Source organism: Sorex araneus, chromosome 4, assembly GCF_027595985.1.
Source record: "Sorex araneus isolate mSorAra2 chromosome 4, mSorAra2.pri, whole genome shotgun sequence".
In the NCBI taxonomy this organism is placed as follows: domain Eukaryota; kingdom Metazoa; phylum Chordata; class Mammalia; order Eulipotyphla; family Soricidae; genus Sorex; species Sorex araneus.
Genome location: NC_073305.1, coordinates 76,806,601 through 76,832,239, shown reverse-complemented (window position 1 = coordinate 76,832,239; position 25,639 = coordinate 76,806,601). Strand labels below are relative to the sequence as shown.

Sequence of the window (25,639 nt, the reverse complement as noted above, 5' to 3'; positions counted from 1 at the left end):
TCCCACCATCAGGGTGACCTTCTCTCCACCAACATCTCCAGTTTCCCACCCACCAACCCTTGCAGACACAAACAAATTTACTTCACACTGTTAGCTTCAACACAAGAGCAAATGGAATTATCAAACTTCAGATCAATAAGAGTAAACCTGTGGTAACTGTTAAATATCATAATGATATTACTAACATCATTGAGGATTTACTCTGTTGCACCCTGATTTTTAAACAATACTGGCACAATATATACATATATATATATATATATATATCCAATATATATATATATTGGCTTTTTGGGTCACACCTGATGATGCACGGGGGTCATTCCTGGCTCTGCACTCAGGAATCACCCCTGGCGGTGCTCAGGGGACCATATGGGATGCGGGGATTCGAACCTGGGTCATCCGCGTGCAAGGGAAACGCCTTACCAGCTGTGCTATCACTCCAGCCCCAACTGGCACAATATTTTTAAAAGCTTCACATGACCATTACACCACATTTTTTTGCAAAAAAAAAAAAAGAATTTTTGCTGTGACATATACCTTCTCAAACAAAAAACAGAACGACTTTAACATTCCAATTACTTTAAAGTAATGAAGAGATTCACCTTTCCACAATTTGGAATCACTCAGCATCAGTCTGTCTACTAGAGAAGAGTTTTCACCATCTGGCCCTTCTTGTAAACCAACTTGACATAAAATCCGGCGAAGGCCATCTTGAAACAGGAAGGAAAGCCGTCAGCACATGGTAATTTCAGTAACTTCAATAATATTTTGGTAGAAATGCTCAAAGGATTTCATCAAGTTTTTACACATTTTATTTTAGAGCAAAGTCATTCAGGAAAACTGAAATTTATTAAATGATTTATTGACATTTTCACGAAAAGAAGGGCAGAGTCCCAATCTTGTGTTAAACACAAACTCTTAGTACAGAATGTCACAACATGTCTATTGTAAAGTTGACAATGCACTGACACAATAAAAGACTTTCAGAAAAAAACACACCCAAATTCCTAGACATTATTTTTAAGCACTTTATGCTAATTAAACCAGATTATAATAGAATCGTTTCACTTCTCATAACTGAAGGTAGCACTAATATAAAATTTCACTATTATTTAGAATGCATGGTTTTCATACTAGCTTGTCTGTACTTTTATTAATGTTATGCAAAATATTCCTTCCCCCCGCCACTACACAAAATATTCTTAATTCATTAAACAAAAATTCACCGTGTAACATTCCTCCATCTGCATCTTGAAAATGTTAAACTTGCTTAAAAAGTTCCTTAAATAGTAATATAAACATGAACATAACAAACTTTAATAATACCTTTTTTTTCACTTTACAACTTAAATTAGTTTTTAGAGTTCTATAAGCATGCAAAATAATCAGAAAAAAATAAAGGAACTAGAAGTCAATTAAAAAAGTTACAAATAGAAAACTGTTTACAAATCTATAGGAAAAAAAACCCCTCATGAGTATTAATAGAAGTCACAATCTTCAAATTTCTGATAGTATTTAAAAAATATTTTTTAGTAAAAAAATTGCTTCCATGATACTTTTCATTAATATTGCTGCACAGTCCCACTGTCAAACACCAAAACTCAAAAGGGAGTGGCAAAAGAAAAGTAACTGGACAGACACGGCAAAGGCAAGCAAACAGATTTCTTCTATTTTCTTGCCTCTGTGTTTTCACCTGTTACTTCAGAGTGTGACAGTACTCTCTCGACCTGTTGTTCAATACAAATGTTTGAGAAAGTGTTTTTTTATAGCCATCTGTGAGATCAAGTTAAGTTTCAGCCAGTGATGGTCTGTGCATGTAACAGGGCTCGTGTATGTCCCGGGGTTGGGCAGCGCTGCCATGGGACTGTAGGGGCAGCACCAACACTGTCTGAGGACATTTCGGTGTATTCGGATTTATTCGGTAGCTCTACAGCAATAGGCAGTTCTGGTGTTAGATATGTGTTAATTCGGTTACCATAACATGAAAATAGATAACTGAATTTGTAGAATGTGGAAAAATGCAAATTAGTCACTTAAGAATCTGTAAACACTCAGAAATGCAAATTATTAGTAACTGAAAGTTGTAGCAGTCCAAACAAAGAAAGCAAAATCAGCATTTTATGTATGACATCGCCAATCACTTGGGTTTTACAGTGACATTTTCAGGTTTTCAACAGAGTCCCACAGAATGCTCCATTTGAAAAAAGGTTCTTTTACCAAGTTTGTGATAAACTTTACATACATTACATGCCAAAGGTCATTTAAAATAGTTTAATACAGTGTTTCCCAACGTTGATGTATGACACCACTGGAATAATCCGGGGGTGGTAGGGTGGGGCATTTTGGAGGGAAGAGAAACATTCTGTTTGTTCAATTAAAAAACATAGATTTCCAAGAGGACACTAAATTAGTGTTTTTCTAAAAAAGACGGCAATAGGCCAAAATAACTTTGGAAACCTTTGGCTTAATTCAATGGTTCCTGCATTTTCTTAAACACAAAATCCTTGAGTATGTATAAAAAAAAAATCCCACGGAACAAAATCAGCAAACAGACTTTTCTGTGCATACACATATTCTAAGATGGCATTTTAAATGTGAAATTAATAAATGGTTCCACTTTATTTCTTCCCTTTTTTCCCAAAAAACAGTTTCCTAGGACACATGAGTTTATTTTTAAATTAATTACCACAAATTTTTATGAACCTACCTGAATATCCAATAATATTTCCCAGCCAAGATAATAGTTTCAAACCAAAATTCTGATGAGCAACAATAGACGAATGCATAACTTGAACTTTGAGCGGCCTTGTCTGTCTACTGGTATTTCTCTTAAAAAGAAATGACAGGATGAAGAAAACAAACTTAAAATAACTATTCTACAGAAAAAGTTAGTATTTTTATTTAATTATATTCAACACCAGAGGGGAATTTTTCAGGTATATTTGTGAGAAAAATACCACTCAGACTGCCCTGTTCAGATCCTAATTTTATAGTTGGAATCAAAGGATTCTTTTGAAAACAGTAAGAAGTAACAGCTTTTGAGTAATCTGAATCTTACTTCTTGGTCTTATTTTTGAAAATTTACCCTTTGGGGCTGGAAGGATAGTGCAGTAGAGAGGGTGCTTGCCTTGCACACGGCGGGCCCAGGGTTCCATCCACCGCACCCCGAACCCCGTCAAGTATGATCTCTGAGCAGAGCCAGGAGGAAGCCCTAAGCAACGTCAGGTAGAACCCAATGACCAAAAAAGAAAAGAGAGAGAAAGAAAATCTGCCCCTCCAATTATTATTTACTGCTCTAATTTGTTTTTTACATTAATTTCTTAATGTCATTCACTATGTACTTCATTGGATGGATACAACATTATTGCTGCTTTTTTTTTTTTTTTTTTTTTGGTTTTTGGGTCACACCTGGCGATGCACAGGGGTTACTCCTGGCTCTGCACTCAGGAATTACTCCTGGCGGTGCTCAGGGGACCATATGGGATGCTGGGATTTGAACCCGGGTCGGCCGCATGCAAGGCAAACGCCCTACCCGCTGTGCTATCACTCCAGCCCCTTTTATTGCTACTTTTTATAAAAAGCAGTAAAACACATATTTGTAACCTTTCACAGAAACAATCCCTAGGTATTATTTTATATCATCACTAACCAAACGCTCTTCATCTTACAAAACTAAAACTCTATATCCTCCAAACATGGTTAAATCATTCAAGTAGTATTAGATAGCATTTGTCATTTGTGATGGACATATTTCGCTTGGTCTAATTTCCTCAAGTTGTAGCACACATCAAAATATTCTTTTCTTCTAAGGCTGAAAAAACTTTTCTGTTGCATGCATGCTGGTTGTATTCAACCACTGATGGACACCGGAGTTGTTTTTACCTTGTCAATTGTTAATACTATGAACACAGGTAAAGAAAACAGGGTGTGTTTGGGTTCAATATTTTTTTATGTGCACACTCAGAAGCAATATTGCTAACTCACATGGCATTTTAACTTTTAAAGGATTTACTGCAATATTTGATAGTGATTGCACCATTTTATATTATTCCTACCAGCAGTAAGAATATATATTTATATTAATAAATTAATATATAGTATGCCTATAAGCATTGCCCCAGGGTTATATATTACATATGTTAGGATCATATATAATTTATATTATAACCATTAATATAAATATCATATATTATTCCTACCAGCATTGTCCCAGGGTTATGTATTAGGGATATATATTATATGTAATATTAATATAAATATTATATATTATTCCTACCAGCAGTGCCCCAAGGTTACTATGTCCCCAAATTCTTGACAATACCTGTGATTTTCTGCTTCTGTTTTGTCTGTTATAGCTATCCAACACTTAAGAAGTGGTATCTCCAAAGTAGAGAGAGAGCATGGGGGAAATTGTCTGCCACACAGGCAGGGGAAGGGTTGGAACAGGGGTGGGGGGATACTGGGGATTTTGGTGGTGGAAAATGTGCACTGGTGGAGGGATGGGTGTTTGGTGATTGTCTGACCGAAGCTCAAACGTGAAAGCTTTGAAACTGTATCTCACGGTGAATAAAAAAAAAGGGGAGAGAAATAAAATAATAAAATAAAATTAACATTCAGAATAAAAAAAGTAATATGGAATTCATGCCCAATTCAATCAGCTTAATCAATGGCTGAACAAATAGCAGTATTCCTACATTATTAAAAAAAGAAGTGGCATCTCCTTGTGGGTTCATTTTTATATTTCCTTAAAGATCAGCAATACTGAGCATGTTTTCATGCTGATCGGTAGTTTATCTTCTTTGGAGAAACGTTTATTTAAATCTATCAAAACTATTTGACATTGTTCCCCACAATTTCACTTCTTATTTGGATCATCTTTCCACTCTGCTTCACCCGGTCTCCACAACCCATATTAAACAGAGGACAACTTGGCATGTATTTTATCAATCTCTACATTATCTATAAGCACACATCAATATTTTATTTATAAATAGTTGGTACTATACTCTTACATACATGGGCTTTTTTGGAGTAAATGGAGTAAATGACTATAATATTCTTTTTTTATGACTATAATATTCTTAACATGCTGTGATATGGATTTACTCAAACATCCTTCAGAGAAAGGCATTTTTCTTTTTCTTTTTTTTTTAATTAAATTTTTATTCTTTAATTAGTGAGTCACTGTGAGGGTACAGTTACAGATTTACATATTTTCGTGCTTGTGTTTCCCTCATACAGTGTTTGTGAGCCCATCCCTCCACCAGTGTCCATTCTCTACCACCAATGAACCCACTATCTCTCCCACCCCCCAAATCCCATCCCCCCACTCCACCCCGCTCTGTGGCAGGGCATTCCATTTTGTTCTCTCTCTCCTTTTGGATGTTGTGGTTTGTGATAGGGGTGTTGAGTGGCCATTGTGTTCAGTCTCTAGTCTACTTTCAGCACGCATCTCCCTTCCCGTGCAGGATCTCCAATCACATATTACTTGGTGTTCCCCTCTCTATCTGGGATGACTTTCCCCCAGCGTGTGAGGCCAGCTTCCAAGCTATTGAGCCAACCTCCTGGTATTATATACTACTATTCTTGGGTGTTAATCTCCTACTCTGTTATTTTATATTCCACAGATGAGTGCAATCTTTCTATGTCTATCCATCTCTTTCTGACTCATTTCACCTAGCATGATACTTTCCATGTCGATCCACTTGTATGCAAAGTTCATGACTTCATCTTTTCTAACAGCTGCATAGTATTCCATTGTATAGATGTACCAAAGAGAGAAAAGCATTTTTCTTTCTTTCTTCTTCTGCGCATTTTTCTATTTTGCTGTTGCTCCTACTAGAGAATCTATATGTGTGCATTATATATGTGAAATATCTATCTTGCAAGTTAGAAGTAATTTTTCTAAACCTACTATTTGTCTACTTACCTTGTATATAGAGCATAACAAAATTTTTTGGTTTTGGGCCAAGAAAAATAGAAAACATTTCTAATTCTGTGGCTCTGGTCTTGGTTAAGAAGCTTCCCCCTCCCCCCGGTAATGATTATAATTCCCTATATCTTCCACAAACTAGAATCTATTTCTAAACTTTCTTTATATGTACTAAATATATATCTATACAAACATTATCAGAGATTGCAATTTTTTTCCAGGAGCAAAACCCTAAATGATTCTACTGAACAAATAAGAAGTGATATATATACCACTTATATGTATATGTACATATATATATATATACATATATATACACACACACACACACACACACACGGAAGCAACCGATATAAGGTAAAAACAAAGTCATTTATCCAGATTCACCTACTGAAAACATTTTATCCCCATCATTTGCACATGGTCTTTTTCTCTGCACACAAAGAAGATACATATACATGTGCTTAAAAAAAAATACCAAGGGTAAAGTTTTATATACCATACAAAGGCCCTTATCCATAAATACTTCAGGGGCCTATTTCCTAAGAATGGAAATATTCACAGTACAGTTTCTGATATAGTACCAAATTGCATATGTCCTGACATCAAAGAAAAATTTCATAAACAAGGCACCAAAAAAAAAAAAAAAAAACCAAGGGGCCGGAGCGATAGCACAGCGGGTAGGGTGTTTGCCTTGCACTCGGCCGACCTGGGTTCAATCCCCGGCATCCCATATGGTCCCCCAAGCACTGCCAGGAGCAATTCCTGAGTGCAAAGCCAGGAGTAACCCCTGAGCATTGCTGGGTGTGACCCAAAAAGAAAAAAAAAAAAAAAACAAGAAAAACCAAGTAGAAAGAAAATTATATAGTTCACTACCCATACAGTGCAGCTACTCAGAGTATAGTTATATAGTATATTATCTAATCCTGGAGAGGCACCACAAATAAACGTGTAAGTCACAATGGGTTGGAGAGATGCCTCAGTGGGCACAGATTTTGTATGCAGGTGTGGGTTCTATTCCAGGCACCTGTGGTCTCCTGAGCATCACCAGGAGTGACCTGGAGCACTTTTGCCTATGGCCCCAGGACCAGGAGAAAAAATAAGGTCACGTATTAACATATTAGGGAAAGGAATTTGCAAAATAGGTCATAATTTAAATTTTAAGAACATCTGAAAACGAGTAAGGAATCAAAAGCAAATATTCCCACGGGGGGGGAAAAAGGATGATGAAACGTGAAATTCACAGTAGGAAGCAATCAATACCACAAATAGTAGCTACTTAGTGATCCCGGCAAATCTGACTGACAAGTCCTTTCATCCACACCAGAATGGCAAAAAGAAAATTGTTCAATTTGATAAAAATTCAGTGCACGATTCTGGTGCTCAAGATTGAACCCACCCAGGGTCTCACACAAAACACATGCTGTCCACTGAGCTACCTTCCCATCCCCCACAATCTATAGTTTTGACAAGCACAGCAGGTAGGGCGTTTGCCTTGCACGCGGCCGACCCGGGTTTGATTCCTCCATCCCTCTCGGAGAGTCTGGCAAGCTACCGAGAGTATCCCGCCCATACAGCAGAGCCTGGCAAGTTCCCCAAGGCGTATTCGATATGCCAAAATCAGTAACAAGTCTCACAAGGAGATGTTACTGGTGCTCGCTCGAGCAACTCGATGAATAACGGGACAAGAAGACAGACAGTGTGGAAAAATGGGGTATTTAGGTACTGCTGGTGGGACCATCTCAGAGACTAAGGTGGCAAAATCGAGTGAAGCTGAGCATGAGCTGTAGGGCTTCAAGCATTTTCAGCTTCACTCGCATATCTAATGGAGAAGACAAATAAGATGGATGTAATCTAAGCCTGTCTTTTCTGTATCAGTTTTTCCCCTAGCTTAAGATAAAACTAAACAAAATAAAAACTAGCTAAAGCAGTAAGGCAATGCTTTTTTAAACATGATTTCTGGTTAACTTTGGCTTTACAATCATGGAGGCAGAAGAAGTATTCCTAGAAAAAACAAAATAAGGCAGTAGCTTAAACAAAGGAAAAATGATCCTGAAGGCATGTTTTAAAATTACTTACCACAATTACTGACTTTGCTTGCTCACAATACTGGAAATCTCCATATCGAACAGATCTGCGGCCCTATGAAGAAAGGTATTTGAAATGATAAAAATGCAAGATTCAGCTTCAAAAACCTCAGAACCATAAATAAACATCTGATACATAACCCTGAGCACCACTGGGTGTGGCCCAAAACACAGTCCCCCCCATGATGATGAAGCAGAATTGTCATTTTTAGTCATTGATGAACAGTATATTAATTTCTATTTCCATGAATAAATATTTCTAGTAGATGCACGAAACGAGGTGAATGTTTTCCCTCTAAACTTTCCATTTGACAGTAAAGTTAGATGCAGTCTGTACATCTATATTTAGGCCGATACTCAACGGAAATTTTAAAAATCAGCCTAGCTACATGTAACTTAAAATTCTGTAGAGTAAGTTACCCCAGGTAGAAGTTCAATATATTACAGAACACCCATATAATCAAACTACTTACATCTCGGTCTACTGTAGTCGCAAAGCCGATGGCCTCTTTCTGTGTACAATTAACAGCTTTCTGAAGAGTATAAATAACCTGCTCATAGGTGTGAACCTCATCATTGAACAGCATGCAATAGTAAGTGTCACTCTTCTCTCTGTGGCAAAAATATTCATCGCACATTAGATGATCTCTCTGGGTATCACTTTGCTCCAGGCTGCCACATAAAAGCCACCCTCTTGCCTACGGGAATGCACCAGGTTCTGGTCATGTATTTATCTGTAATGAAGCCATTCGGAGTCCCAGTGCTTTTTGACACCCCCCTGGGAAGTAGTCATATCTGATTCTACTCGAACTGGTTTTAATCAAGAACAGCAGATGTAGGAGCACAGTAACACGGACTGGATGGTCAGAGAAGAGAAGCCAGAGAAATCATCTGTGACCTCAGGCCAGAGTTTCTCAACTGTTTCACATTGCAAACAGTTCCTCTCTGTGCCCTATATGGCCACTGGTGTCATGAAGAAATATTTGTGGCTGTCAGGAACTGAGGTGTGAGTGCCATAGGCACAATGACCAGGACCCTTCTAGATACTCTACAAGCTACTGGACGGCCCCTGTAACCCAGAAGAAACCTGCCTGCCCTGGGGTTGGGGAGTAGGTGCTGGAGTGAGAGCCTAGGGTGAGAGGGCAGTGGTGAGGGATCACGGAGCAGAGGCAGAAACCTCGAAGGTCTAAAAATAGATTGTGATCTTTCGTCATGAGGGCAAGTGAGGGTTTGAGCCGGGAGCTGTGACCTCATGTCATATCTTAAAGTTTCTGCTGGCTACAGAGACGACAATGAATCTGAAGAGTGGTGATGGCTGTCATTAAACAGGATGCCACAGTGCCCCGAGGGTTAGACGGAACCTGGACTCCACCGACAGCAGTGGCAAGAGACAGAGCAGAACCACACGCAGGGGGACCTGATGCCTGGTGGCACCGTGTGACTCAAGACCGGGAAGGCAGATGCCACTGAGCCAGATGGGAGAAAACATTACAGGAGAAGCGAGCTGGGTTCTTTTCCTCTCCACGCTACGAATGCTCAATCCTTAATGGGACACGAGGCAAGCAAAGATGAAACCTTGCTATTCTCCAGGGTCTAAAATTTGGATTTTAGAATAATGGTTCCCAAACTGGAAGTACTTGAAGAAACAGACATGAGATAGGAAGCACATGCCAACTATTTCAAAGTCAGACTGTCTCGGGGCTGGAAAAGTGGTTACACATGCTGAGGCCCTGGGTTTTATTCCTGGTACCACATGCTCCCCTGAACACCGCCGGGAGAGACCCCTAAGCATGATGCCAGGAGCTGCTACTAGGCACTGCCAGATGCCCTGGAGTCTAATAGCTGAAGTCTGTACTGTTGCAGTGGCTGGGAGGAGGTCACACACTTGACTGGCTGTGACGCTTGCCAGGAGCCCACACTTGTACTTGGAGTGTTTATATTGAGGCTTTTCGCGATTTTCAAAGGTACAGCAGCCCCTCATTTCCTTAAAACACATATGAACCCATAATCCAGTTATCTGGAACACTGTTGAAAAAATTAAAAAGAAACGGTACCAGTGATCTTCCAGCCTGCCATGTTATTATGAACACAAACTTGGCGAGACTCAGAGGTGCAGCATATGGCTGACCGAGGCGGGCACACACGGAAAGCGAAGCCCTTCACTTTATTATGTCCTGATAGAGGCTCTCATCAAACAGCTGCAACCACTTCACTCAGCTAAGTCCAAACAGCAAAAACGTCAGATGTACACTAAAAGTAAGCATCAGGGTGAAATAAGCTTCATAAAAATTTCTACTGAAAATTTGTAAAACCTGAGGGTTTCTCCAGACCTGAAAACTCATCTATATTGAGAGTTTGCTCCCGAGATCCATCTAAGAGATGAAAGAAAGAAATCATGGAGCTAACTTACCGGCTTCGTCACACAACGTCCCCCTTGTGTGGGAACCAGAGGCAGAATCCTGACGTGGCTCACACATGGCCGTAAACCAAGCAAACATGGAGAAAACCCTCTACCAACCATGGGAATCACATCAATTTTAAATCATAAAATCAAGACTATTGCTTGGTTGAAGAAATTAAAAATGAGAAATTATGTTCTAATAAGATATATTACCCTTAATTTTAGGACTCAAACGTTAAAAGTGAGACCGAACAACCCAAAATACAAAAAATAAATGGGCTGCACTTACCCTATCTCTAGATCAGCTGGCAATTCGTTTTCTTTCTCCCAGGTTAATATATCTACTGCGTATCGGAATATAATAGCAAAAATGTTGTACGTCCTTGCTATCACATCTTCTGACAAATGCACGAGCGGATCCTGAAAGGGCGAGAGAAAAGGCAGCAAGGTAAAACACCTTCCGAATCCATCTCAGAACCTTCTGTTAAAGGCTGAACTGACCTTCCAGCCACCCCGAAGTCTGCTCCTATATGCGGCACCCTACAAAATTAAGCTTCTTCAACTATTTTGTTTGTAATCAACTCAATTAATAATATTCAGTGGCTTAGTGAATCAATCTAGAAATTATAGAATGGCATGCCAGGATCTTTTAAGCCTAACCTCAAACCTCTGTCACTTCATACCCTACTATTACCCAATTTTCAGAACAAACAACTATCAAAAAGACAAACAATATTTCGTTCTACAGATGGGATGCAGAGCCTGATTCCTAGGCTACTAGAGAGAAGCTGACAAGGTCAGGAAATTGCTCCTCAGAACGAAGAATCCCCACTAGTCTCCCTCCTCTGAGCAGAGCAAGGGACGGGCCAAGGGAACATCGTGACTGGCACATAATTAGTAAGTCACCAAACGACTAGGCCCATGAAAAAAAATTACTATGAACATACACTCAGGTTAATGTTATCTTTTGGTCATGGCTGACATGTTTTTACATGTAGGATCTTTACTCTTCATGCTGTCTCCAAGTGAAACATAAAATTTGGCATATGGCTAAACAGTGCTTATTCTAGTCATTTCTTTCCTTTTTTTTTTTTTCTTTTTGGGTCACACCCAGTGATGCTCAGGGGTCACTCCTGGCTCTGCACTCAGGAATTACTCCTTGGGGAACCCTATGGGATTCTGGGAACCAAACCCGAGTCAGCCTTGTGCAAGGCAAACACCCTACCCACTGTGCTATCGCTCCAGCCCCCTCTAGTCATTTCTTAAAGAAGAAAATAAATTCTATCCCAACATTGTGGAATGAAGTTAGCAGGTTCTTGTAAATATACATTAGGACACAGAACACTTCTTCGACATTCTAATTAAACTGACTATGAAATGAATGGAGAAGGGGAATAGAAACAAAATAAAGGTGAAAGGACAGATTCTCCAAGCAGAGGATTCTAGGGATTGAACAAGATAGAGAAACAAAGAAATAGTTTCTTTTTTGGGGGGTGGGTGGTGGTTGTTTTGGGGACAAACCTGGCAGTGCTCAGGCTCTGCACTCAGGGACCACCCCAGCTGGCGCTCAGGGGACCATCCGGGGTGGTAGTTCAGCAGGTAGGGCACTTGCCTTACATGCAGCCAACCCAGGTTTGAATCTCCGGCATCCCAAACAGTCCCCTGAGCACTGCCAGGAGTGATCTCTGAGTAGAGAGCCAGGAGCTAACCCCTGAGTACTGCTGGATATGGTCCCTTTTGCAAACAAAAACATATTGATCCATATTCATAAGGAAATATACTCTAAAATGTATCACCAACTGAGAATTTTGCTGCCACCTTAGGCCAAGCTGGGACGGGCCCACAAATAGATTCTTCTGCCAGTTTAATACACACACTTCAATTTCTTGAAAATGATCACTGATTAAGATCACAGATTAAGAATTATTTCTGCAGCAGAGAATAAACTGTGTAAATCTACTAATGTTATAGTGGTCAATTACACGAGGAAAAAGGATGTCTGCTAAAAATTACTGCAGGGAAAGAGAGAGACAGACATAGGAAGATTGCACTCATCTGTGGACTATAGAATAACAGACTATAAGACTAACACCCAAGAATAGTAGAAATAAGTACCAGGAGGTTGTCTCCATGGCTTGGAGGCTGGTCTCTCATTCTGGGCAACTCAGAGAAGGGAACACCAAGTAAAATGTGATTGGAGGTCATGTGGGTGAAAGATGATGCGGGCCCAATATAGGCTAGAGACTGAACACAATGGCCACTCAACACCTTTATTGCAAACCACAACACCTAATCAGAAAGAGAGAACAAAAGGGAATACCCTGCCATAGTGGCAGTGTGGGGTGGGGGGAGACGGGACTGGGGAGGGGGGAGAGGGATGTTGGGTTTACTTTTGGTAGAGAATGGGCACTGGCGAAGGGATGGGTTATCAAACTTTGTAAGGGAGAAACATGAGCACAAAAATGTATAAATCTGTAACTGTACCCTCACGTTGACTCACTAATTAAAAATAAACTATTAAATTAAGAAAAAATAAAAATAAAAAATAAATAAATAAAAATTACTGCAGGGCTGAGGGGAGTGATAGCACAGCGGGGAGGGCATTTGCCTCGCATGTGACTGACCCGGGTTCAATTCCCAGCATCCCATATGGTCCCCCGAGCACCACCAGGAGTAATTCCTGAGTGCATGAGCCAGGAGTAACCCCAATGCACCACTGGGTGTGACCCCAAAAGCAAAAAAAGAAAAAAAAATTAAAAATAAAAAAAAATTTTAATTAAAAAAAATAAAAATTACTGCAAACATCAGCTGGGATGAGTAAATAAATGAGCACTTAGCATCCAATCTGTATTATCAATGTGACTTAATAATTATAGTTGTCTGCTTATATTTATGTTAGAGAATGTAAGCATTTGTCAGTGAGTCCATTCTGATTTACAAAATGCAAGACATGCTGTTTGAATGTCTATCAAATGTTATTTAAAAAAATTTTTTTGGCCACACTGAGTGATACTCAGGGCTACTCCTGGCTCTGCTCTCAGGAATTACTCCTGGCAGTGCTGGGGGGACCATATGGAATGCCAGGAATTGAACCTTGGCATTCCAAGGTTACATGCAAGGCTATTGCTGTACTACTGCTCCAGCCCTCAAATGCTATGTTAGAAAAAGTAGAAGTTATAGAACTGAAGAGATAGTACAGTGGGTAGGGCACTTTGAACTGGGGTTGGATCCCCGCATCCCATGTGGTCCCCGAGTCCCACAGGAGTGATCTCTGAGTGCAGAGTCAGGAATAAGTCCTGAGCACTGCTGGGTGTACTCCAAAAACAAAACAAAGCAAAAAAGTGTAAATCATTAAGAACTCTGATCTTTTGTGTGACGTACTTCTATGCTGCTGGCACAATTCCAGGCTCTGGCCAAGTTTTAAAATGTGAGTACGGGGGAGTCAAAGCAATAGTATACAGCTGGTAGGGTGACTGCCTTGCATGCGGCCAACCCAGGCCTGATTCCCTACTTCCCACATACTCCTTCCTCCAAGCACTGCTAAGAGTCGCTCCTGAGTGGAGAGACAGGAGTAACCCCTAAGCACTGGTGTGTGTGGCCCCAAAACAAACAAAATTAAAAAAATAATAAAACCTGAGTATGTACAGAGACTTCAACTGCTGCCAGATGTAAATAAAGGTATGTTTCACAATGCCCAACTAGCAGTGGAAGTAAACGCGAAACGGAGTAACAGCCAAAATGACCTTATTTTGCAAATAAACATTTTAACGATACACATTTCCACTTATGAAAAATAAATTAGGAAGGCCAGAGTGATAGCACATCGGGTAGGGCATTTGCCTTGCATGTGGCCGACCTGGGTTTGACCCGGCAACCCATATGGTCCCCTGAGCACCACTAGGAGTAATTCCTGAGTGCAGAGCCAGGAGTAGTAACCCGAGCATCTCCGGGTATGACCCAGAAAGAAGAAAAATGTTAAAAGTAGGAGCCAGGAAAGTATCCAAGCAGTGTGTGAACTGATCCCCAGCACCACAGGGTCATGTAAGTGCCTCTGCAAGTGAGGCTGGTACCCACGCTGGCTCTACCCATTGATGCCCCCACGACTTACATGACAAACGGTGCCAAGGATGGAGCTCAGCTGTAGGGTACATGTCCTTTATGAACAAGGCGCTAGGTTTGATTCTCGGGGGCAGGAGGGGAGGGGAGAGGAGGATGAATCTTACCTATTTTGGCATGAGGAGTTGGAGGGCAGGCCAGGGGCTACTCCCAGCTTGGTACTTAGGGACCCTGTGGTGCAAGGGTCTGTACCCAAGACTCCCACATGCAAAATACACACCCCAGCCCCTTCAGCCATCTCCCTGACTACCGGTAGTAGGATTTTTACATTAAAATTTTATTTAATGTGCAAAGAGTTCAATTACTGGAATTTAAACTCTAGCTCTAAAGTGAAAAATACACCCCTGGGGCTGGAGCGATAGCACAGGGGGTAGGGCGTTTGTATGTAGCCTACCCGGGTTCGATTCCCAGCATCCCTTATGGTTCCCAAAGCACTGCCAGGAGTAATTTCTGAGTGCAGAGCCAGGAGTAACCCCTGTGTATCGCTGGGTGTGACCCAAAAACCAAAAAAAAAAAGACTCCAAAAACCAAAGACCAAAAAACAAATCTGTATCAGCACTTTCTGTGCAGGGCACCTTAGGTAAGATTCTCTCCAGAGAAGCGGCAGGCATTCTGGTGAGCAACGCGGCCCGGACAATGCTCCGGACCCGAATCGGGGCCAGCAACACTGGGGGGCCGGAGGGAGGAGGTGCCGCCAGCACACCTTCTCCAGATGGAACCCCGGCGACACTGGGCAGCAACTAACACGGCTCCAGGATTCGGGACTGGGACAGATCCGAGCCGCGGGGGCCACTGGAGTGGGGCGGCGCCAGCCCAAACTCTGAGTGGTCCCGGCCGCCGGAAGTCACGCCCTCGACCCACCCTCGGCGCCATCTTGATGCCACAATCCACAGAGAAGACCTTTTCTAAAACCTGAAAACATACAATCTTTGAATGGAGAACTAATTATCAAATGCCTCCTTATTAGGGTTATCTTGTTTGGGGATATAACTCCCACAACAATAGTGAGTTTTGTGTTGAAATATGGAACGTAATCAAGGTGAAGAGAAAATAAAGTGAGGTTCATCAGTTATACAGTTGGGGTGGGGGGCGGGGGGTATACCGGGGATTTTGGTGGTGGAATATGGGCACGGTGAAGGGATGGTGTTTGAATACGGTATAACTGAGACATAAACCTGAGAACTCTGTAACTTTCCACATGGTGATAAAATTTTAAAAAAAAATAAAAATTAAAAAAAAAAAAAAAGATTCTCTCCAGTAAAACTGCAGCTATCAGGGTTAAGTCCAGGGGTTAAGGCACTTGCCTTGCAGGCAGCTGACCCCAGTTCAAATCCCGGTCACCATATACGGTTCTCCCAAGGAGCACCAGGTATGGTCGGAAACAAACAGAAAGGACCAGAGCGATGGTACAGTGGGTAAGGCACTTGACTTGCCCTGTACACAACTGACCGAAGTTCGATCCCTGGCAGACCCTATGGTCCCCCAAGTGCCACCAGGAGTGATCCCTGAGTGCAGAGCCAGGAGTGAGCCCTCAGCACCACTCGGTATGGAGCTCCTTAAAAAGCAAACAAGGGGTGGAGCGATAGCACAGCGAGTAGGGCCTTTGCCTTGCACACAGCTGACACCGGTTCGATTCCCAGCATCCCATATGGTCCCCTGAGCACCGTCAGGAGTAATTCCTAAGTGCAGAGCCAGGAGTAACCCCTGTGCATCGCTGGGTGTGACCCAAAATGCAAATAAATAAATAAATAAATAAAAGCAAACAAAACAAACTAATAAACAAAAAACAGGCAAAAACTCTGCAGCAATAGAATATTGTTAATAGCTTCTTATAGAACTGCAAGATAAACCGAGTATAGTGTACAGGACTGATGCCTAGCTCTATCAGTAATCACCAGCTGCGACGCTCAAATGAGACTGAAATCAGGACTGATTCATGCAAATATCACATCACAAAAGTCTTCAGAAGTTGCTCACTCAGCTACTCATTTTATTAAATAAAATTTCATTTTTTTTCCTTTTTTTTAATTTTTATTTTTTTTAAAATTTTATCACCATGTTACAGAGTTCTCAGGTTTATGTCTCAGTTATACCGTATTCAAACACCATCCCTTCACCAGTGCCCATATTCCACCACCAAAATCCCGGGTATACTCCCCACCCCCCACCCCAACTGTATAACTGATGAACCTCACTTTATTTTCTCTTCACTTTGATTACGTTCCATATTTCAACACAAAACTCACTATTGTTGTGGGAGTTATACCCCCAAACAAGATAACCCTAATAAGGAGGCATTTGATAATTAGTTTTCATTAAAAGATTGTATGTTTTCAGGTTTTAGAAAAGGTCGGGCTCGGATGTGTCCCAGTCCCGAATCCTGGAGCCGTGTTAGTTGCTGCTCAGTGTCGCCAGGGTTCCATCTGGAGAAGGTGTGCTGGGGGCACCTCCTCCTTCCAGCCCCCCGGTGTTGCTGGCCCCGATAAAATTTCATTTTAAAGAGAACTTATACATTTTAAGAATATATCCAGGAGGCCAGAGAGATAGTACAAAAATGAAGGCATCTGCAGTTACGGTTGTGAACCTGGTTCATATCCTGGTCCCCCAAGCACAGATCCAGGTGTGACCCATGAGCACTTTGGGGTGAGGCCCAAAGCAAAAAAAAAAAAAAAAACCAAAAAACATCAGGCTTCAGGGAGATGGCTCAGAGGGCCAGAGCACAAGTTTTTTATGTGGGAGCCCTGGGGTTGACCCCTGCATGCACGGTCTCTCAAAGCACTACTGAGTGTACCCTTCTCCCCAGAAATACAAATCTAGTGTAATAAAATAGTATCACAAAATAGTGCGCAAAAAATAGGATGCAAAGAAAACAAAGGTAACATAAACTGGAGTGATAGTACAGCGGGTAGGGAGCTTGCCGTGTACACATCTAACCCAGGTCCAATCCCCAGCATCTCATATGGTCCTCCAGGCCCTGCCAGGAGTTATCCCTGAATCAAGAGCCAGCAGTAACCTCTGAGCATCATCGGATATGGCCCCAAAACAAAACAAAACAAAAAATTTTAAAAAGAAAACAAAGGTAGGAAAATAAACTGGAGTTGAGATGTCGTCTTGGCTCTGATTTCTACGAGTGAACATAGATTTTTTTACACAGCTGTGATAGACAGACTGTCTCCAAGACTAAAGCAGCAGAAACAAGGCTCAGATTCACACTGAGAGAGAGGCAAAACTTCCTCCTGCAGAGAGAGGGGAGAGCAGTTCCTCCTGCATCTTACCCAGGCAGACAAGAAGACACTCTGGAGCTAGCTTCTACCTGTGGGCCACAGAACTGAATGTAGAGGTCAAGATCAATTTTAGCAACGCAATTAACATGCTGACGCTGGCACTACCATCTGTGTTTCTCGCCACCTGGTGTTTCATTAATAGCAGCCGCTGTGGTGGATGGTGTTCAGACACTAAGTGATATGTTTGAAGGCATTTTGGTAACAACATCCACTTCTGCTGCTGCTTTTGCTGTCCATTCTGACTGAATGCCTTAGTTTATGATATTACTGTACAGAGGGAATGTCATAACTCCTTATCTGAAAGAAAAGGTAGAAGTGTCACTAGGAAAAGTCAGAAGGACAGATGCATTTGGCTGCCTTTGTGAGCGTGAGCCAAGCAGCACACTGTTGGAAATATTTTTTTTCTAATTACATAAAAACGAAAAATTACTTATTACAAATTCCATGTAATAAGATGTTTATAATTATTGAATTAAGTTCTACTCTCAATAAATATCAGTGAAGCAGTGCGTGCTGCTGCCAAAGTGCTAGATTTCTTTCCTTCCTTCCTTCCTTCCTTCCTTCCTTCCTTCCTTCCTTCCTTCCTTCCTTCTTTCTTTCGGGGGTTACACCCAGAGATGCTCAGGGGTTACCCCTGCCTCTGCGCCCAAGAGTTACATCTGACAGTGCTCAGGGGACCATATGGGATGCTAGGGATTGAAGCTGGCTCGTCCAGGTGCAAAGCAAACACCCTACCTCCCTACCTGCTGTACTATCACTCTGGGCCAGAAATTTATTTTTATCAGTAAATATTTGATCTATTTATAAACCTATGCACCTGGAATCACATAAAAATTTCTCAGGCAAAAAAAAAAAAAAGAAAAAAGAAAAGAAAGAAGAAAGGTCATCAGTGGAAAAAATTTAAGAAACCTGCTTAAAATTAGCTGTTCTACACAATAAACCATAAAATAACTTATTTTAGAGCCAGGGAGAAATAATGTGACTGCACCTAATATCTCTGACATTTAAAAATGAAATCTGATGGGACTGGCAGCGGAAAGGCATTTGCCCTGCATGTGCCCAACCCGAGTTCGATCCCTGGCACCCCATATGGTCCCGTGAGCACCACCAGGATGGACTCCTGACGTGGCCAGGTGTGACTCCCCAAACCAATAATAAATTAAAAACGAAACAAAACATAAAATCCGAAACACTGATAATCAAATATCAAACTGTCACAAAGAGTTGATTGTAAGAATATAAATACTACTAAGAGGAAAACAAAAAATACTCAGCAGCACTTTCTAAAAGCAGTTTTCCACAGCTGCAGCGAACAGGGGTGAGCCACGAGGAGACGGCCAGGAAGGCCACTGTGTCTGGCTGTGGAAGGGAAGGTGAACCCACACTCCAGTGTCTCAGCCATAGCACCAACACACAGAACCCCAGCTGAGTCCAGTGGTGTGTATGTAAAGGGAAATAATCCCTTCCATACGAAGTGGGGAGTCTAAAGCAGGTCCGACCAGCCATGGTGGCAGCCACAAAATGCAAAGGACTTTCAAAGTACACTCAACTGTTCCTACTGGCAGGACCATTTTGCTTATCCATTTCTCTCACTACAATTCAATTCATATATAAGAAGCACTGTAGCACTGTCATCCCATTGTTCATCGACTTGCTCAAGTGAGCACCAATAATGTCTCCATTGTGAGATTTGTTGTTACTGTTTTTGGCATATCGAACATGCCACGGATAGCTTGCCAGGCTCTGCCACGCGGGCGAGATACTCTTGGTAGCTTGCCAGGCTCTCCAAGAGGGACGGACAGAGGAATCAAACCCGGGTCAGCTACGTGCAAGGCAAATGCCCTACCCGTTGTGCTATCGCTCCAGTCTGTATATAAGAAAGTATTTCAAATTTGAGGTTAAAACATTTCTTTAAAAACAACTTTTGTGGGTGGGGATAGTGGGCAGAGAGATAATACAGTAGGTCTGGGTTTGATTCTGGATGCCCATTTCGTTCCCTGAGCCTGCCAGGAGTGATCCCTGAGTGCAGAGCCAGGAGTCAGCCAAGAGCACTGCCGGGTGTGACCAAAAAACCCAAAACCAAACACACCTTCAGGGGCTTTCAGAGGGCCCATGAGACATGGGAGAGGGAAAAGCCAGTGCGGAAGATGGTGTAGGGCTGTATGAGGAAACCTTTCATGAATGGTATTCTAAATCAGTCAATCAAATAAATGAAGTTTATTTATAAATTTAATAAAATAAAATGTACAAACTGGAACTAAATGAAAATAATAAAAACAACTCTTTGGAAAGCCTTACCTCCTCCTCCTCAGCTCCAGAGGGGTTCGGCTCGTGCTTCTGACAGTAAGGACCCTCTCTCCAAGCTTCAGTGTCGCCACAGTCACAGAAACCTCCACCTCCGGAAGTCGTCATCTTGGGGAAAAAAGACAGAAAGAACCTTGTAAGTATCTACTGAGGGCACCAGAAACAACCCTGGTATAGTATTCACTATAGTGTTTAGCCTTTAGTTTCTTTGAAGAAATAATAACAATTCCACATCAAATCTCTCTATGCTGTTTTGTTTCCTTTTGGCCACATCCAGCAACACTGATGTACGTCTGGCTCTGCACTCAGGGATCACTCCCGGTGGTGCTCGAGGGGCCGTATAGAGGCTCAAACCCAGGTTGGCCCTGTGCAAGGCAAATGCCCTCCCCACTATAATATCACTCCGAACCCCAAATTTCTCAAGGTTTTAAAATTGAAGTCTGTATGCTAATCTAAGTCCTTTAAACATAAGCTGCTTTGCAGTATCCAGTGGCTACAGGTTTTTTTCCCCATAAAGAGGTATAATATGTTCCACCTACACGACTAGGGGGCTATTCCTGACGGGTCTGGGTTAAACTGGCATAATGCTGGTATCTAGGCAACCGGGTTATGGGCCTGGACCCTAATGGGGCAGGTCTCAGGATTCTAAGGACCCGAGAGTTGCTGTCCTCTAGGAGAGCTTACTTACCAGTGCGCTGCCAGGGCAGCAGAGAGAGGCTCCTATGGAAAGTGCAGGAGTTGCTTGTTTTTATTCCCAAGCACTACCTGAATAGCCATTCTTTGCAAAGGAAGGGGGCTCAGGAAGCAGAGAGGTGGACGGCCTGGTCATACAAACTTCGCACCATCTGCGAGTTTTGATAATTGTTCACATTTCCTTGAGATACGGCAATGATTCAAGAAGTCTGGCAAGATATAACCTATTAATAATTGGTTCTTTTTTTTCTTTTTGGCAGGGCCATGGCCTCTACAACTGAGCTACATGCCAGGCCTGGGTAATTCTGCTTTTTAAAAAATTACCATGAGGAAGAGGAATTTGGGAATGGTATCAGTTGGAATTGACTTTAAAGCAAGTCTTATTATACTCTGCCCCGTGCATGTGTGTCTGAGTGTCCTAGATCATAACGTGATCATGGCCACTGCACAAAGGACAATTATTCTCCTGGGCTCTAAAGGCAGATGCCGAGAAACAAGGGCTGAGAGCGAGGTGAAAAATGACAATTAACAGCCTGGAGCTGATGTTAGCTTTGACTGCCAAAGGCAGAATAGCTTAAAGGCAACGGGGCTTCTCTAGGAGAACACACCAAAACAGAGAGAGTCTGTTTCTCTGGCTGTTTCGGTCCATTCTCATCACCCCCACCAGCAGAGGCAACAGCGGAAAGCCCCTGAGAGTCAGGGCTCTCGGGTCATGTCAATGCCACAAGGCTACAGTGACGAGGCCACTCCCTCCCCCACCCCCCTTCTGTTGGCAGTTTGAAAAGGCAGGAAAAATACCTACTGTAAAATTCAATAGGATATGACTCTGATCAAGATATCACTAACCCTGTATCGGTGGTCTCTGTGGATGCTTCCCAAAAAGCACTCCATGCATAAAACGCAAGTAGGATCAACGGCACAATCTCTGTAAAGTTAAAAGGACAAAAAAAAAATTTTTAAGCCATATAATAAGTGCATAAAATTTCACAACGTAATATTTCAAACTGGAATCCATCCTAGAAGAGCCAGAATTGGAATAATTTTGAACTTTGATAAATGCAAACAGTTCTAGTAATAAGAGATTCAGCTGTCCCTTACCTCTAAGTAAATGAGTGTTCAATCTTAACTCTTTCCCTATAATATTGACACCTTTAACTTTTTCCCCTTAAACTGCTAACAAAGCCTTTCAACAAAATACTTGGCATTTGGAGTAACAGAAGGCATTCTTGAGACCCTTGGGACTACAGTAACCATTATTCAAGAGTCTCCATTAAGTACTTACATCTGCTGTAGGTTTATGAGGAGGCCTTCTAGAAAGAATCATGCATTTATGCTGCTTTTCCTATATAACCTGCACCTCAGAGTAAACAAAGAATTGATGAAGAGCTAAATTTCTATAAAATTCTAGCTTGGGGGCCAGAGCGACGGTATAGCGGGTGGGGCATTTGCTTTGCACATGGCCAACACAGGTTTGATACGGTCCCCCAAGCACGCCAGGAGTGATCCCTGAGCGCAGAGCCAGAAGGAAGCCTGAGCACCGTCAGGTGTGGTGCAAAAACCAAAATAAAATAGGATTCTAATTTATGAAGATTCATTACCACCAATGAACCAGTGATGTAAGCAACAAACTAAAACAGCTGGTAAAAAGGCAAATGGAAATGCTGCACCTACCAGGTCCTTAAAGCCACTACTCTCGGTAAAACAAAAAGAGTCAAGCATTATGTGGCCCCTGACATGAAGAATCAAAAAGTTATACACGAACAGTTATGTCATTATCCCCTCACACACACCCACACACAGAATTTTATCGAGCCTAAGTGCCCCTTTGGAGGACACAGAGGGAATAAAGACACATGGTAATTAATGTCCAGGGGACATGACTACCCAAATCTGGAAGGTGGAAAAATCCACAGGACAAATGACTTAGTTTTGGCATCACATAAGCAGAAAGAAGATGAAAATATAAAGGAAAAGCATTACTGACAAAAGAAAAAATGGAGAGTAAGTCAGACGCAAAGTGTAAACTTTGAACCCACATTTAGGAACCAACTCACACAACTTCAACACTAGAACGAAGGGATTCGTGTGACATGTTTAGGATGCTAATAGTTGGAGAAAAAAAGTGACACTGAAAAAAGAATTATAGTCTCAAATGCTTTAAAATAATCCAAAAGGGGGGAGGGGGCGGGGTGATAGTACATCGGGGAGGTGTTTGCCTTGCACAAAGCCAAGCCGGGTTCAATCGATGGCATCCCATATGAGCACTGCCAGGAGTAATTCCTGAGTGTAGAGCCAGGAGTAAGTCCTGAGCATCATCAGGTGTGGCCCCAAAAGCCAAAATAATAATAATAATAATAATAATAATAATAATAAAATAAAATAATCTGCAGGGCAGGAACGTGTCTGGTGGGCCAGCCTTTTGTGCCATGGTACAAAAGGCTAAAGCACATACTTGGTTTGATTCCAGGTCCCTCACAGTCCCCCAGCAAAACCTAAATACCAAGTCAGGAAGATAGGTATGGCCCCAAACATAGAAGTATCCGAGTATGTTTGGAGAGGGACAATATGAATGAAAAGCTGCCAAACTGTAAATCACTACAGCCAAAGTACATGTTAAGTCTATTATACCAACCACCTTACTTGTAACAGTTAAAAAATAAATCCAAAAATCCATAATAAAGTTTCTGAAAGCCTAATACACAAATACGCAATAGTTTTCTTACAGATACGTTACTTTGCTAAGAACTTACAGCATAAGCACTAAAATGAATCACATCAGAAAGAACTTTTGCTCATTATTGAGATGTTAAATGACATTACTACTTGCTTTAAGGATGAACTACCTTTGGATTCCAGAGCTAAACTCCATTTGATCAAAATGCATCACTCTATTAGTATATTTTTGGATTTGGATAGCTAATATTTTATTTAGGATCCCTTCATCTATATTAATAAAGGAAATGGTTCATAATGTCTCCTCTTTAATTTATCAGGATTTGAAATCAAGACTTTATTAACTTCATAAAGAGTTTTCCCCCTTTTCCCACTTTTTTCTAATACTAAGAAGGAACAATTTCTTCAAAATGTGGTAGACTTTGCTATTCCAGTAGAGAAGATAAGATCTTTGGTTACCATTCTGGGATCTGTCACTGTATGTATATTCAAGATATCTATCACAGCTTAAAGACTTTATCCATTTCATCTAAATTTTCGAGTTTGTCATAGGTAATTCTCATTATTCCATGGTAGCCAAACTGTATGGCTGAGAGATCTTCAGCATCTCCACAGTTTCTCCAGTGCATCCCTAGACCAGAAGCAACCATCACCAGGCTCTGTCTAGTTATTATGAGTTTGGAACAACTTATTGCCTGTGGGCACTGCCTAATTTCCCACCTTACAGAACCAGACTTGACCCCATCACCCTCATTTTCTACTCCACAGGTTGTTTTTAAATACAGCAGCAGATAACTTAGCTTTGCAAAACAGGATGGTGAAAAGGTGAGGGTGAGCACTTTCATCAATTTCCATTTGGAACGTCTCTTTTTCTCTTTTTCTCTTTTTCCTACTCAGGCTTGCTGGGAAACTGGCTCAACTTAAAACACCAAGTGTTCGTGTTGCAAGTTCTTATTTAATTTTCTGATTTTCTTTGCTTTTCTTTTTTGTTTTCCTTGTAAGCACGCTGTATGGTTCTTTTTCTAATGACCTGAACTGAACATATACATTGCATGTTTTGACTTATTCAACTTACTTTTTATCCCCCCGTTTCTTCTGGGGCCATACCTGGCAGTGCTCAAGATTTACTTCTGGCTCTGTGCTCAGGGATCACTCCTAGCAGGCATGGGGGACCATATGTGGTACTGGGGACTGAACCCAGGTCAGATGTGCAAGGCCAGCACCCTACCTAATTTCTGTCATTCTGGTCCCACTTTGTATATTTTTAACCTTTGAACTAATTTTAGACTCAGTATCAGGCCGGGGAGGTAATAAGGTAGGGAGGGCGCTTGTCTCGCACGTGTCCAGCACCACATAGGATCTGCCAAGCCCACCAGGAGTCATCCCTGAGTGCAAAGCCAGGAGTAAGCCCTGAGTATTCCCAGAAGTGGCCCCAAAACCAAAACAAACAAACAAAAAGACTCAACAAAAGAATTACCTTATTCCATTTCCATCAGCTCTTCACTTCCCCCTCGATGCAATGTGGGACTTCACAATCCATTAAATGTCATTTCCCATACTGAAAATGCTCCCCGCCTCCCCTAAGGCCCATCTGTTTATTCAACTACTTGGTTATGCGAGTGTAGACTTGAGGATATTGATTTTATTCTCTGGTTTACAGTCTAATGCTTCCCATATTTTGCTGTTCAAGCTGCCTTGTTGTGGTTATTAGTTCTTTCTGTTTGGCTCTTTTCACCATGTCTATTCCTTTTTTTTTTTTTAAGCCCTTTCTTGGGGTCAAGGGTTATTCTGGAATAGAGGAACAGATTGGCAACTCTCTATGGTTAATAGCTGGGAGAACATCTACACTCAGTTTTTCATAGCAGCTGCAGGGCCAGGGATGAGACGGTGCATGCATGAGGTCCTGGGTTTGACTCCCAGGACCACCAAAAACAATCAGAGATACTTTTAACTCCAATTGTTTCCTGGTTTTCAGGCCTCACCCAGCTATGGGTGAGGTTTATTCCTGGCTCTGTGCTCAGGGATCACTCCTGGCTTGGGGAACCGTATGAGGTAACAAGGAACTGAATCTGGGTGAGCCGCGTGAAAGGTAAGTGCCCTGCCCACTGTACTATGGCTCTGGCCCCAAATCTTGTTATTTTTATTT

General features: G+C 41.6%; 1 protein-coding gene across 3 annotated transcripts in view; it reads right to left on the bottom strand.

Annotated features, from left to right (window-relative positions):
- Positions 1–25,639, bottom strand: part of UBR2 (ubiquitin protein ligase E3 component n-recognin 2) — a 110,993-nt gene that overhangs the window by 59,445 nt on the left and 25,909 nt on the right. For all 3 annotated transcript variants that reach the window (XM_004605799.2, XM_055137272.1, XM_055137273.1), the window contains exons 3-9: positions 21,667–21,745; positions 20,122–20,235; positions 10,713–10,843; positions 8,496–8,634; positions 8,015–8,077; positions 2,711–2,831; positions 606–713 (exon numbers count right to left, since the gene is read on the bottom strand). In XM_004605799.2, the coding sequence (XP_004605856.1) occupies positions 606–713; positions 2,711–2,831; positions 8,015–8,077; positions 8,496–8,634; positions 10,713–10,843; positions 20,122–20,235; positions 21,667–21,745 (755 nt within the window). The remainder of the gene's footprint in view (positions 1–605; positions 714–2,710; positions 2,832–8,014; positions 8,078–8,495; positions 8,635–10,712; positions 10,844–20,121; positions 20,236–21,666; positions 21,746–25,639) is intronic.